The 15,745-nt window shown below is 38.1% G+C and overlaps 1 protein-coding gene across 1 annotated transcript in view; it reads right to left on the reverse strand.

The window, feature by feature from the left end:
- The window catches only part of LOC124231306 (Down syndrome cell adhesion molecule), a 579,967-nt gene that overhangs the window by 249,990 nt on the left and 314,232 nt on the right, over window positions 1-15,745 (reverse strand). Inside the window, exons 7-8 of the mRNA XM_046648016.1 lie at window positions 13,350-13,646; window positions 12,326-12,601 (exon numbers count right to left, since the gene is read on the reverse strand). Of these exons, the coding sequence (XP_046503972.1) occupies window positions 12,326-12,601; window positions 13,350-13,646 (573 nt within the window). The remainder of the gene's footprint in view (window positions 1-12,325; window positions 12,602-13,349; window positions 13,647-15,745) is intronic.

A 15,745-nucleotide genomic window follows, 5' to 3' on the forward strand; every position in this document is an offset into this window, starting at 1 on the left:
CTCTGACTGCCCATGGGTCGTGTCCCCATGCAGGCAGCAGAAGCTCTGACTGCCCATGGGTCGTGTCCCCATGCAGGCAGCAGAAGCTCTGACTGCCCCTGGGTCCTGTCCCCATGCTATTCTATACTATTCTCTAAATAAAAGAGCACTACTGCCAGATCTTAAGAGTCTAAGAAATCTTTCTTTCAACTCCTCGGCTCATGGACCCTGCATCATTTCGAGATGTTTCTTCAAGGCTTCTGATAGAAGATGTTTTATAACCACAACCATTATGTTGAAATAGAATTTCTTTAACATTTAAAAATGATGAACAACTTTAGAATTTATGAGAATTTCTGTACTTAATTAGAGTTACCTTGGACTGAGGAGAATGGCAGGTTGCTTTTCTCCTGGTTGAGGGCAAGAACATGTTTACACAGAAGACCTGGTTAAAAAAAACTGGGTATTTTTCTGATGAACCCAAACTAATCTGCATCTCTAATATTTAAAGAAAAGCCATTTGAATCATCATGGCATGAAAAAATTGAAATATAGCTCACGTGTTACTAATGCAGTGAAGAAAAGACTCATCTGGATGGGTTGAAGGACTTTATTTTTGTTTATATGGACTATTGACAAAAGCAAAACCATGAGAATCCAACTGGAAGTGATGAAAGCCAGGCTAAACGACAAGGATAATGAAGATTTATAATACTGGCATTCCTTTTAAAACTTAACTTCTTTTTCCAATCAGCTTCTTTACAATGATTATTAGCAAGAGCAGTTTATTTACTTGAGAAGTATTTTCCATGACCTTGACTTAGAAAAGGTCATCTCTCTTTATAAGCTTGGTTATTAATCATAACTGATTTCAAGTGGCTGTATTTTTTGAGCAAATGCTTAAAATGCTTAAATATGTCAGAGAGAATTCAAAGGTGTAAAAAAATAGTTATGATATTTCAACAACACTTTATGTCAATTAAATTGTTTTGACCAATTTCAACAGATTTTCAAATTTATGACCCCAAAATGTAAGAAAAAACAAATATGTTTTGAAATATATGAAACATCCATAGAGAAAGCTTCAATACACTTCACAGACTAAAATTGTCTCTGACCACACAGCCATGATATCTTGGGATATGGAGAAGAGTGCATAGCATGGGTCATCTAATAAATGATACAGGAAAACTGACTCAATATATAGAGAAAGACACCCACTTCTCCTACCCCTACAACCCTCAGCATGGATTGAAGACCTAACTGTGGACAGTGGAATATAAACATAGAGCAAATGTAGGAAAAAAATGTAGGGATGTATCTTCCCTGACCTCAGAGCCTTCTTAATCAAGATCTCAATGAAGACAATCAAAAACAAAGTTAAGAGACAAGAGATGGTCTTGTAAAAGATTTTCACAACAATTTCTAAGTAATAAGAGATTCATATTTACATTAAAGAACTATAGCAAAGCAGGAAGAAATAGAAAGAAGACATGGCAAAATGGGCAAAGGAAATTCATAAATGAGATACCCAAATACCTGATAAAAATATGAAGAGATGCTCATCCTCAGTGGTGATGGAAGAGAAAACAAATTAAAATAAAACACTACTTTACATGCACTAGATTTGCAAAAATTAGAACGGCAGATGACATCAATTACTGGCAAAGGTGGGGAAATGTGACCTCTCATGCATGGCTGGTGGCTGCATAAACAGGTATAGGAATTTTGGAGAGGGCTGTGCAGTCATTAGCGAAATTAAGTTAAATTCTACAATCTAACAATTCTACTTCCGGGTTCTGTATTTAATAATACACATAGGCACATCTATAAGGATATTCATTGTAGGATTACGTACAGAGCCAAAGAGCTGGGGGACAACCTAAATGTTTACATTTCACGCTTTTATTGTATGTATTTACATACAGATCTTAATAAGGGCATAGAAAGGAGTTTTGAAATAAATATGGTAAGTACACATAAACGTGTGCCTATGGGACAGGGTGGAATATTAGAATTGGTGGATGGTTAAAAAAAAGTTAAAATAAAACAAAACGGAGAATTTGTATGGACTGATGATAATGGTGTGGTATAAAGCAAATATTGACAAAACAAAACAAAGTGCCCAACTGACCAGTCAGCAGCACCCTTAGGGGTTTTTGTTCATGAGCTCAAAGGAATGACAGCCAAGGGACACGGGTTACAACAAAGAAGGCTTATCTTCAGTATGGAGGTGTCACTCTCATTTCCCTCTTTTAGACATTAGACGATGCCTAGAGGGCTGTGTTCCTTTGAGTGCAGACAGACACATCAGTGTCACAGAGGAAATGAGTTGCTGAACAGTCTTGCATACAAAGTAGGTGAACGAATGGGGATGTTAGAGATGGCTAGCCAGGAGGACATCAGCTCACTGTTGCACACATTTGGGAGCTTATATGGAAAAGGGGGAGAGTTCTGTGCTGCCCTAGAGGGACCAAAGGGACCAGAAATAAGGGGAGGAGCTAGAGAAGGCAGATTTGTATTCAAAGGAGGAAGAACTGTCTGATGATCATGGCCTTGAGGAATCAAGAAGGGCTTAGAGCTCCGTGGGACACTGCACAGACCCTGTGCAGACTAAGTCTGAAAAACACGGGTATGGTGGAGGGGCCATTGAGTTGAGTATCATGTGAGAGGCTAGTCTAGACAAACTCCAAGTTCATTTATATCCTTAAGGTTCTGTCATTGTATCATCTATTTTTGTGTATATAGGCATATATTATACGTACTTATTTATTCCTAGCCATATGTGACTATAATACACATAAATATTTATACATGATTTTAACCTATGCATATATTTTGTATTTCACATGAATATATTTATACATAATTATAGAAATATATTATATATATTATATATACTTATACTATACTTATTATATATACTTATATAATATATATAATATATAAATTATATAAAATACAATTTACAATGTATATTTATAAGCATAAATATATATCCTATATAAATATAATATACGTATTATTTGTCACATATCATATGTGCATAAACTACACAGTTCTGTTGAACTTATATATTTTGATATTTACTAGTGTTAGGTGCCAATTCATATGAAAGGTCCTACTGCATGATTTCAAACAGTTGAGGGTTGATTTTTCTGATGTAAAATGTTACCAGGGCATTATTAATTAAGCACTATCAAAGGGTCTTTTCCTGTGTGTGTGTGTACGTGTGCATTTGCAAAGAGTTTGATTATGGGCTAGGCAAGGAAAGTGTAAGTAATTTTCTTAGCGTTCTTTCTTTCTCATCTCTACTTAATTCTGAGTTCCCATGTTTAACAAGTATTGCAAAACACTATTTCTTAATTTTAATTTTGACTAAGTAGAAAACTGCATTCTTTGACTTTACAACAAATCCAATACATAATCCTTTTCTTTTCCTCTACTTAGAGGAAATTAATTTGAGATATTATTTTTAAAAATTTTTAACAAAAAGTTTCCTTGAAGAAAGGTACCAGCTCATTTCCTAGAATAGAACAGGAATTACAAGGCATTCTTTTTTGTTTTTGTTTTTTGAAAGGCATTCTATCAACAGGATAATCCTGTCAGAAGGAGAGTACTCAGACTGAGTTGGGAGCTCAATTCTGAGATCCTAACCAAAGCAAAGAATTTCTATTCTCTGGAAGCTTGAGAGCTCGAATCCTCACGTCAGGCGAGTTTAGGACGGTGGGACAGTGACAGCCCCCCACTTCGCTGGCCTTCTTTACCACATTTAGATATGAAATTAACAAAGAGAATCTAAAATCCCAATTGAACTCACAAATTACCACAAAAGGATTTCACACCATTATTATCTTCATGTTTCCCCACTACGTCTATTTTCTCCTGTATTATTCACCATAGAAACTATACACTCCCTAAGAAATTGTTGAAAATCAATATACACATTTTGTGAATGACCAAAATTTATGGCCACATAAGAGCCCAGCAAATAGGACCCACTGAACATTGCTTAACTTTAATAAGGCACCTAAAAGAGAAAAACAACTTGAAATGCCGTGTTTTCTAGAAACGATACTGTAAAGGATTCCAGTAGCTAGAGAGATGGAGAGTGGAAGAAAGTGAAAGTGATAAAGAGAGAAGGCCCCTTGCTCCCTGGCAGAGTTGGGTGTGGAAGCTGGTGGAAGTTGATGGTACTCTGGTTGGAACAGGAAGTGAGCAAATGTCAGCAAGTGGCAGTGGGTGACATGCACAGAGCTGTATCTCTCTCTGCCTGGGCCAAATGACATTAGCTGTCAGGAGCCCCCGAAGAATGATGCCATTAGAAGGCAGTGCTCCTAGCCGCTCACTAGAGACGGGAGGAGAGCAGACACATTATCAGCACTGGTTTTCATTTAGCATTCATTTCCCCAAATGCGCCAACAGCAAGACTGCAAGACTGCCGGGAGGATGGATGAGATTCAGCATATAATAAAAAGCCGCTGTGGATGCAGCATCTTTACGTCGAATTGTGCAGAAAGTGTCCCAGTTAGGCCCCAGAATACAAAAGGTCACTGCCATAAAGTCAGAGACACTGTCAGTGACACCTAATCCTTTCTCCAATTTAAAGCAGGATATGACACGAATTTCTCTTAAATTAGAACGAGACAGTGCTACAAATATAAAAATGAATGAAATATGAAAGAGGGAATATTTGTGGTTGCTCTCGTTGCATTTCCAGTATTATCATCTCATCTCCATATTGGTAAATATTAACTGAAAAAACCCAATAAAATATAATTCTGAAAGCTTGCTGTTTCTTAGACACTCTTGGCTACTTAAATTTTCAACTATCTCCCTCTATTAATTTTAGCCTGCTGTCCCCAAATCCCTCTTTCAAAGTTCCCATGGTCTGAATCCACGAGGGGGCTCCACAGACACGTTAGACGAAACCCTACCCTTCGGAAGACTTTCCCAAGACACTAATATTTTAGGTTCCCTCTCTCAGCCTTTCCATCATCCAGAATGGAAATTCTGGAGTCATCTTTGGTTCTTACTCACCCCCCTTCACCAAATTAATTCCTTCCTGTTCATCTCTTCAATTTAACTAATTCTCTCTCTCTTAAATTAAGCCTTTAATATCTCATGCCCTTAACTTTAAACATAACCTTCTTTCTTGACTTTTTAACTAGCTTTCTTCCTGGGTTCTTTGCCTTAATTTCTTCTCACTTCAAACCTGGCTTCCCACTGCAGTATGAATTACTTTTCTAAGACATACCATGAGGTCGTATTGGAACCCAAATATGTGTCTTTGAGTGTTGAATACATCAGTGGACAACTTTGAAGCAGTCTCCCGACTTCCTTACTCTGTTTCTCTGATTAGACTTTATCCACATGCCAAGTCACTGGGAGTATTAATCAAGGTTACACATATGAAAGTGTTTTGTAAACTATAAAGTTTTACATAAATATAAACAGAAGGTGACATTTTTATCTAGCAGCCAATTAACTTCCCTGGCAGTGTTGGTCCCCAGAAATTAGAACACTCAATTAGGCACTGTTCAAGTTCAAAGTGGCACCTAAAATGAGACAGAAAAAAGCTTTGAAATGTGTTAAATATAACACTGCTTGTTTAATTGAAATGAAGTGAAAGAAGGGATTCTTTTTGAGAAGATCAGCCCTGAGCTAACATCCACTGCCAATTCTCCTCTTTTTGCTGAGGAAGACTGGCCCTGAGCTAACATCCGTGCCCATCTTCCTCTACTTTATAGGTGGGACACCTACCACAGCATGGCTTGTCAAGCGGTGTCTTGTCCGCACCTCGGATCCGAACTGGCGAGCCCTGGGCCACTGAAGCGGAACGTGCTAACTGAACCGCTGTGCCACCGGGCTGGCCCCAAAAGAAGGGATTTTTGACTTTCATTTCTCCGTACACGTTTGAGGACTTTTGGTTGGTTAAGATATTTCAGAACTGCTTAAGTTTCAGGCATTATCAACAATTAACATGTTATTTATATCAATTTGAGTTTTTTTTCAAATTTCCCAAGTCATATGCTACAAAGCAGACAAAGGGTCATGACTATCACCAAAAAAGACATCACTGAAAAATAGCATTGTTTTCAAATGTCATCTAAATACACATACACACACACACCACTCTATTCAGTGTTAAAGAAGAATCTCCTGAAAACAAGATAAAAATGGGTTTCACAGTTTGCAGCATTATTGATGGAAACAAGTGGGCCCACTTCCAAAGGAAGCCAACATTTAACACATCATATTTGCTCTTCCAGAATCATCTGAGTAAAATATTCACTGTGTAGTCTAACAGGAAAGGGAATGGAGCTGTATTTAATGCACAAAATGGGAAAGAGTTTCTTTCGATCCTGATCCACAGAGAGAGTCAAAAACCGCAGTCTTTTCCTGTAATTCAGCTGTTCCTCATCTCTCCTCTTATCATAATTGAAAACAGTAAAGGTTATTCATTTTTAAAAAGCTTTGATGGACTACTAACCCTGACCACTGGAGTGTTATTTAATTTATATATTGCATTTCAAAACATTTTAAAATTCATATTTAAATGTTCAGAAGTCAATTTGGTTATGACCTTACTAACAACATCGGATTAAAGGCTAAAATTGTTAATAGTGTATAATTGTTACTACATATTGAAAGTTAGAAGTCATTTTAAGCAATAAATGCAAGTGGTATCTTAAACCAAATTACTCTAAATATCTTTGTAAGAGTGCAATGCATGTGAATATAACAGACACAAAAAAGAATGCCCTAAACTGACATATAGGAATCCAGAATTTATTATTTTTCACCTGGGAAGTCCCACACTGGCTTATGCATCCTTAACTCTATCCACTCAGCCTGCAATTTTCCTCTTTCAGTATCTACGTTTCATCTATCTACAGAGAAAAGATGAAATTAAGTAAAAGCAAGCTGGGATATCCTGCAGTATTGAAAGCCAACACTGTATTTGGTTTAGAAAATGTTCCTTAAAGCAGAAGAAAATATGTCTTGAAGCAATGATTAACAAAAAGTACATGTTCTCTCCTCTGCCCAGACATACATTTAAAAAATTAATTTAAATCTGATGAACATCAACTCAACATATATTTTTTGACCAAGTTCTGCATTCCTGGCTTCTTGGCAAAACCACTGTTCTTTTTTTTAAGATTGGCCCTGAGCTAACATCTACTGCCAATCTTCTTTTTTTCTTTTTCTCCCCAAAGCTCCCCAGAACATAGTTGTATATTCTAGTTGTAGGTCCTTCTAGTTCTGATATGTGAGACGCCACCTCAGCATGGCTTGAGGAGCAGCGCTAGGTCTGCGCCCAGGATCCGAACCAGCAAAACCCTGGGACACCAAAGTGGAGCACACGAACTCAACCACTTGGCCATGGGGCTGACCCCAAATCCATTGTTTAAAGTCTTTCCCATCAAACTTTTGTTAGTGTGTGATAGTCTCACATGGTGGGGTCTCCTGAGAGATCTGATCTGTCATCAAGGAGCCTATTATTAGAGACAGACGAGGATGTCTCTTGCTTTGTTCATATGGCTGTTGTAATAGTCATAGATCTGTTTGATCTCAGTATCTTCCTGCATCTGGATGACTTTTCTGCTTTCTTTATCTCTCTGATTTGATTGTCGCACCTGACATCCTCCTTTCATCTGGCCTCTCTCCTCCACCCTCCCTATCAATGGTCTTTGCTTGGCTTCCATTGCCTAAGATGGTTCTTCTTCTCCCTGGGGTTGGTTTTAGAGAGAATTCTTAGCCATTGGATAGAATTTATTTTCTGAAATATTGACCTGCTCAGGGGCCTTTCTCGATTGAGCACATTTTAATATGCAAAGTGAACACACGTTCTGAAGTCGTTATGAGCCCTGTTCATGTTCTAAGTCACTGTCTTAACACAGCTTGTATTGTCAGCTGCTTTCATTTTCCTCCTTCTTTGATCTTTCAATCTTCTCCCCGGCATGGGGGTGTGGGTGGAGGCAGGCAGCCTATGCAGGTACCCCATTGCTCTGGCCATAGACACTGGTCCAGGAACGGGCTGGTGGCCTATGGAATGCCAACCAGAGTCCCTCTGTAGGATTTTCCTACATGGAATGGTCAGGAAAGGGCTCTGTTCTTCTCTGTCATAGTTGTGGGCATGTGAGTACAGAGATATTCAGGGCCAATTTTTCTGCCATATCAAGAAGCTGCTCTGAGGGAATTAAACTGATGTGTGGAGGGAAGCACCAAAGAGACAGACAGAACATCCAGATGGTCATTACGGGTCTAGATCAGGCCTCCCCTGAGGCCCACCCTATCTCTGCCCCTCCCAAAGTTTGGCTTAACATGCCCTTGAATTTCCATCCCTATCTCCCCCAATACACTATTGTAATTGCTGTTAAACTGGTGGATTCCCGCACTTTTTTTTTATAAATAGGGTCATGGTCAATACACTGCTTCCCAATCTAGGAAATTTAACAAGACAAATTTAAATTTCAGACAGTTCTTGTTTGAATTTTTGTCAGACTTTGTCTTTAGACATTTGGTGAATAGGTTTTGCTGTGCGTCTGCCTAAGCGACTGATGTCCGCCTACATGAAGGTGAAATCTGCAGTGGGGTACGCAGAGTCCCTCGACAGTCACACTTAGGCCTGTGCCCTTACACATTATCTATTCACTGTTGTCTCCAAATCCACATCCCAGAATCCTAAATACCACTCTCCTAAATGCAGTTTCCTACTTACTGGATCCAATTATTTGTGTAATATGTATTTCAACCTCAACATGTCAAAAAGTAGACTCCTAATTTCTTCCCTTAGACTGTTCCACTAGATCTTTTGCTAACTCAGTTGATGGCAGGGCTCTTCTTGCCATAGCTCAGGTCAGAATTTTGGAGTTATCCTTCCATCTTTGTTTCTCTCACAGCCACATCCATTCCATCAGGAAATCCTATTGAATAGACCTTAAAAACATGCCCAGAATCTTTCTTCTACTTTCTATCTCTCTGGTCCAAGCCCTCCTATCTCTCACCTGGATTAGCCTTCTAAGAGGTCACTGTGCTTGTCTCTTCTTGCCCTTTAGCCTAATTCTCAGCACAGGAGTCAGAAGTATCCTTTTAAAACCCAAGTCAGACCATGTGACTTCTGTTTAAAATCACCCGATATATCCCCTCATCTCACTCAAAAGAAAAAACTCAAGTCATTACAACCCAAATCTAGGTCCCACATGAAATGGTCCTGCTAATTCTGACCTCATTCCTATTAATTTCGTCCTCGTTCACTCTGCTTCAGCCACACTAGCCTCTCTGCTCTTCCTCAAGCTTGCCAGGCACACTCCTGTTTTTGTTCTATCTGTTCCCTTTGTCTAGAATGTTCTTCCCCAGATATCTGCTTGGCTCTCTTGCACACCTCTATGTCCTTGCTCAAATCTCACCTTCTTAAAGAAGCCTTCCCTGACCACTCTGTTAAATATTGCAAATCCCATATCCCAACGACTGCCCCACTCACCACCAGCCATTTCTCACCAGGCGGCTATAATGAAACATTTCACAAAATAGGATTGTCCTTTTGTTTGGCAGCCTTTGTAAAGGAGCTGAAAATATTTATAGTGCATAATATATGCTTAAAAGAAAAAGATTCCTGAAAACACAACTGTTTGATTAAATTGTGAAATTTTGTTTCCTAAAATCATAGATATGCTGGTTATAAAAGCCAATAAATTCTCCTTTGGGGCATAAGCTAGTTTTTGGATTGGTCTCTGTCACTTAAAATCGAAAGGGCCAAGATTAATACATTGATTTATGCTGATCTGGAAAAGAATAAAAGTTTTTGGAATTTTAAGAGTAAAAGTGATTCAGATGGTCTTTATTTGAACTTATGTCTCCTAAAAGAATGGTATTAAAATATTTATATTCATTTATCCAATGGCCATAGTTCTGGCGATTTTTCCTGAAAGAAATAATCTTAAAAGCAGAGAAAGGCCAACACATAAAGAAGCTCATTTGATGCATCATTCATAATGAGTGAACATTAAAAATAAATGAAACGTTTAGCACTGAATATTTTCAAAATGTAGTTTGCAGACCCATGGGGATCCTTGAAACCATTTTAATGAATCTGCAAGAAGACAACCATTTTCATTAGAGTACTAAGATGTTATTTGCTTTTCTCATTTTGTGGACATTTGCACAGATGTGCAAAAATAGTGGTGGGTAAGACTGGTAGAACCTTAGCACAAATCACACTAGCACATCAGAATATACTAGAAGTTGTATCGTTTACCAACACATATCCCAGTCGTTGTTGTTTTCTTAAACCAGTTTCATTTAAGGACACTTACGAAGCCATAAAAACAATAATTTTAATAAATCTTGACCCATGAGTTCATGTCATGTTTAATGTTCAATGTTCTGTGTAACAAAATGGGAAGAATGAACAAAACACTTCCACTGCCTGCTGAGAAGGTTGTTGATTTCGAGTAAAGTAGTTGTGCGCTTGCTGAGTTACAAGCTCAACTAGCCACTTTTTCCACGGAATTTCATTGCTTCCTCAAAGAATGTCTACCTAAAAACTACAGTTATTCAGGCTCGTTTATTTGGCAGACATTTTCCTGGAAAAGAAAGAAATGAGCCTGTCACTCCTACAATCACAACTGACAGTGTTTGTTGTAAACAATAAAACTCACACTTTCAAGCAAAAAAATAGAATTTTGGAAAACTTGTACTGTCACCATGAACTTGACAGCTTTCCAATATTTAGAGACCTTTCTCATGGAATCACGGTGATATTTTGATATTGTATAATGAATTGTGTCAACATTTGGAAGCTCTACATAGCTCAGAGAACCAATCATTTCCAAATGATCAACCTGTCATGGTACAAAACCATGTGTTGGTAAAACATTCATTCAAAGGGTATAAGAGAGTAATGAATTCTAAGATAGGAGAGTACGAAAAATTCATTAAAAAGGTGCAAATTCTCCATCGCAGCTAGCCTTTAACATACTGCCATGTATTAATTCTCTGCATGGTATTGAATACTGTAAAGTATTTTCTAGTTTATTTACTTGCTTTATTTTTTGTCTCTCCTGATTGGAAGCAAAGCTTCATGACGGAAAAGATTTTGTCTACCTTCTTCATCACTGTTTTCCTCACGGCCTAGAGTGGCACCTGGCACAGAGTAGATGTTCCATAAATGATGGCAGAAGACATAAATACAACCACAAAATTGACTTTTATGCAGGTATGACCCGTCTTGTTTGTCAAGATTTTCTAATGATTTGAAAAAATTCTTAAGATAGGTGGTTATTAAAAAAATTCAAAATTATTCATTTGCAAGTGTATCTAAGGTAGAACAGATATTAGATAACATACAGTAAATAACATATTACATATTGTATGTGTGTGTGTATATTTATAGGCGTTCCTAGAAAGGTAAACGGAAACGGTTTGTGAGAAAAGATGGTGGGGAAGACCATGGAAAACCCATGCAACTTTGTAAGGAGGACACCAAAGACAATGAGTGGTACACAGGGAGATAACTTGGACAGCTCAAGCAGGCAGCTTAACGTGGCAGGAGGCTGCTTTCACAGATTTTTGAAACTGTTTCATAACATATTAGAGCTATTTTCATGACCTACTTCATGTAGATTATTTACATAATTGGAAATTTTCATTTTAGGTTCAGCTGAGGAAACTGAATTGAGAAATGGAAGAAACAGTCTCCTCTAAGGGTCTGCCACTATAAAGCTGTGTGTTCCTGGACGGGTCTTGCCACTTTATTGGTCTTTACTGATAAGGAGATTGGAGTTGAGCTGCATTATCTCCAAAGTTCATCCTCATGGTTAGATTCCATGATAGTCTATGTCATGATGTCATGATGTAAAGAATAACTTAAAAGTCAAGAAATTTTCTACGTAGTCCTTTAGTCATTTAATTCCTATATTGTTACTTGGAAGTGTTCATTCACTCAAGATGAGAAGCTTGTATGAAATCCTCTTTCTTCCAGTTGGATTCTAAAAGAACTCATTTTTAGGAAAAGAAAGATACATGTTTTAAAATTCTCTCTCAGAAAACTAGATAACCAAGCCAACGATGCATTTCTTTTTTCTATGGTAATATTAACAGCACACGCCCTCCTGAAAATCAAGCCAAAAGTTCACACGAAAAGATAGCTATATCGACCACAGGTCTTGCAAGATGCAGTAGTAAAGAGAACAGAACATCTAATGTTCTAATCCAATCATTCCATGGTGTTTACAATTGTCCTACTCTAAATGTGCAGATTCTTAGATTGTTCCACTCCTAATTGTTGATCTGGTGAAGCAGCAATGGCAGGTTGTGTGGGGGTGGAGAGGAACAGCCTTACCTTTAACGGTCACATGGACACTCTGGCTGGTGGAGAGCTGTGGCTGAACCAGCACGTTGCACGTGTACTCGCCCTCGTCCACTTCTTTTTGCACGTCTGAGAGTTTCAGAGTTCCATTGTTCTCAAACGCCACTTGGCGGTGGTTAAAAGGAAGCAGATTAGAGTTCTTGTACCATTTGATGGAGTAATATGGATAGCCAATCACTCGACAGTGAATGTACGTGTCCCGTCCTGCTATTGCTGTGATATTTTTCATTGGTCGAATGCTTGCAGGCCCTAGAGAGACACAAAGAAACTCTTGAAAATAATTTAAGGGTACTTCTCATGTGCAGAAATGGGTACACTTTTCCTTGAGTTAAAAATGTAGGTTATTTTCACATAAGACATCTTTTTCAATTTAATAAGTTTCTCTGTATTTGGCATTTTCCACTAAGGAGGTTTTTTCTTTTCCTTTAATTTCATTACTTCCAAATGAGTTGAGTGAGTGTTAAATACTTTAATTATCAATAACTTCCATTAAAACATTTTGAATTACAAGGTAAAAGGCAATTTAATCAATAAAAAGCAACTAGTCTGCACAGCACACTCATGTTCTTTCTGTGAAAACACTGGTAGCAATTCGGCTGTTTAGCTCTCTCTATAAAATAGATATGAAGATGGAGGGTATGCCACGTTGCACTATGAATGTAAGTTAAGATAGCATGTACATGAAGGTTTGCCATGAATGTAGGAGAACAGAAGAGGAAGAAGGAAGAGGCATGCAGAGCATTAACCAGGAAAGGAAAGATCCAGTGGACAAATCTAAGAGAAAAAGAAGGGGAGAGGCTGACTAAAGAAATCAAAACGCCGTTTCCAACGTTAACCCAATCAGTGCCATTCCTGAGTAGGAAGGAAAGGGCAGGAAATGAGAAGCAATAGTTAATCCGTTTTGGCATTCCAAGACTCAGCTCAGTGCATGCAGAAACCTTCTTCTCCACTACAATGAGTTATGTGTGTTTTTTTGAGGAGCTGATTTGACAAGCACCTCTTACGTTTATTCGAGCCTGGTACAGGACGACTCCTGCCGAGTTGTTGGCCGTGCAGCGGTACACTCCCCCATCCCGGACCTGAGAGCTGGAGATGTTTAGGTAGCTGACCACGTTTCCCTCTGACGTGATCATCTGGCTGATGCGGTGACTGCCACCCTTGAGAATAGGGTCGTCATCCAGGGTCCACGTGATTGTGGGCAATGGAGTTCCCTTCACGTTGCACATGAGGGAAACCGGTTCTGCTGGACTCACTACTTTTTCACTAAAGGCGGAAATGATTTTAGGAGTTCCATCTGTAGGAAGACAAATCATGGAAGGAAGTGGCACATACAAATAATTAAACAACTTCCAAGTACATTTATTTAATGATTAGGAGGTAGATGATTACTAAATGACTAAGGCTTATTAAACACTACAAAAAAGCCTGGTTTTATTGATAAAGCTAAATCCCAATAACAATAAGATTTCACTTTCAAAAGCGATAAACACAGCATTAGCAAGCTTCAATAAATTGCTTATGTATTTCCTGATTATCATAACAAGAAGAATAACAATGCAGCCGAGATATTCATATTAAACAATGTCAGCTCTTAAGAAGTCTACAATTCAAAACTGGTATGTGCCCCTCCCAAAACTGTAAACAGAGGAAATCCACACCCCTAGTCACTGCAGCTTTCTACTTCCCCAAGCTCATTCGGGATTGCTCACTAGGGAACTGCTTAGAGGAAGAAAGACTGAGAAAGACTGAGAAACTGATTATCTAATCTTTCTTTTCTCATAAGAAATAACCTCTTGTAGTTTTAATGACAAATGGGACATACATGTAAATTTCCAAGAAGCCTCTGAGAATGAGTAAAAGCTAAATAAAGTTTGACCTTTCTGGCACGTATTAAATATCTCTATAAGTATCTTAAGTAGGGTGGCCATATAATTTATCATCCAACCTGGGGCGCTTTTGAGAATGGAATGGGTACTATGAACAATTATAACAGGAGAACAGACACAACTCAAGGTTATCCCAGGCAAACTAGGAGCTTAGTCTTAGGGAAATTTCCATGGGAATTTCCCATATTTTCAACAAAGACCAAGTTTTCATATTCCATTATTTTTCTATCACAGATGTGGACTACTTCCCTCGTATTGTATAGTAGTAATCACAAATGCATGTTTCTTTTTTTTATATGGCTCCCCATGAAAAAAAAAGAGAGAGACATGCATATTACAGAAAAATACTTGAAAGTCAAAGGAAGGAAAAGTTGTGAATAGGCCTACTAGCCTCAGGGAAATAAATCAACACTGTGACACTTCTTTTCTAGGCGTAAGTGGCTCATTATTTGTGGGTCACAATTATGTCACATAATTGTGATCACATGCAACAGGATTTTTGATTTTAGTAATAAACTTTGCTGAAGGAGATAGTTTTTTAAAAGGATTTTTGTGCTCATTTTCAGGATTCATCGCAGAATGAAAGATAATGATTACCAGATATTATTTTTTAGGTTCTAATTTTTATTATAAGACTTATAGATATCTATTGTTGAAAAACCGGAAAGTATAGATACAGAAAAAGACACATGGGAGACAGAACTGAAGATAGCTTGCAATTTCATCACAGAGAGATAACTGTTAGCACTTCCAAGTCCTGAAGAAAGAGTTACTCATTGACCCAAAACCTTGAAGCCCATTCTGTGGCCAGCGGGGCCAGCTGTGTGAGGTTCTCATGACGGGAAGCGTTGTGGTGAGGTGCTGCACTACAGTCTGCTACCATCTTTTCATTTGCAAATTCCTGAATCTTCTTCATTCCAACTCACATTCTGATTGCCTGGAGAAGGCTCTCAAGTATGTTTTTTCCCAGATGCATTCATAAGGAGCACATCTCAGTGTCCTTGTGTTGCAAACATCTCCCTTACCCTCCCAAAGATCAGAAAAAGAACTTCCTAATATTAAAATGAAGACCCTGCATTTCTGCCCTTAGAATACGGCAGACACTGCTTCAACAGGCTTTGCATTTAATTCACAGAGAAGTTAGACATCATCCTGATTTTTATTCTCTGTACATAGTCAGTTGTTGATGCTGGGGGATGTTGAGATTATTTTATTTGACCTTACAATTCAACTTTATCTTCAGGATGTATTTAGCTGTAAATTTCTTTGCACTGATTTTTACACCGTGGACTGAAAACTCAAGTCATTTTTATCTGTTTAGGAACGTTTTCTTCAGTTATACTGTTTTTTCATAGATAAAGTTTACATACAGTGAAATGTGCAGATCTTAAGTGTACAAACAGAATGAGTTTTCTTAAATATATACACCTGTGTAACCAACATAACGCTCGAGATATAAAACATTTCCATCATCCCGCAACATGGGGATCATCCATCATCCTTATTC

Source organism: Equus quagga, chromosome 21 (assembly GCF_021613505.1).
Source record: "Equus quagga isolate Etosha38 chromosome 21, UCLA_HA_Equagga_1.0, whole genome shotgun sequence".
In the NCBI taxonomy this organism is placed as follows: domain Eukaryota; kingdom Metazoa; phylum Chordata; class Mammalia; order Perissodactyla; family Equidae; genus Equus; species Equus quagga.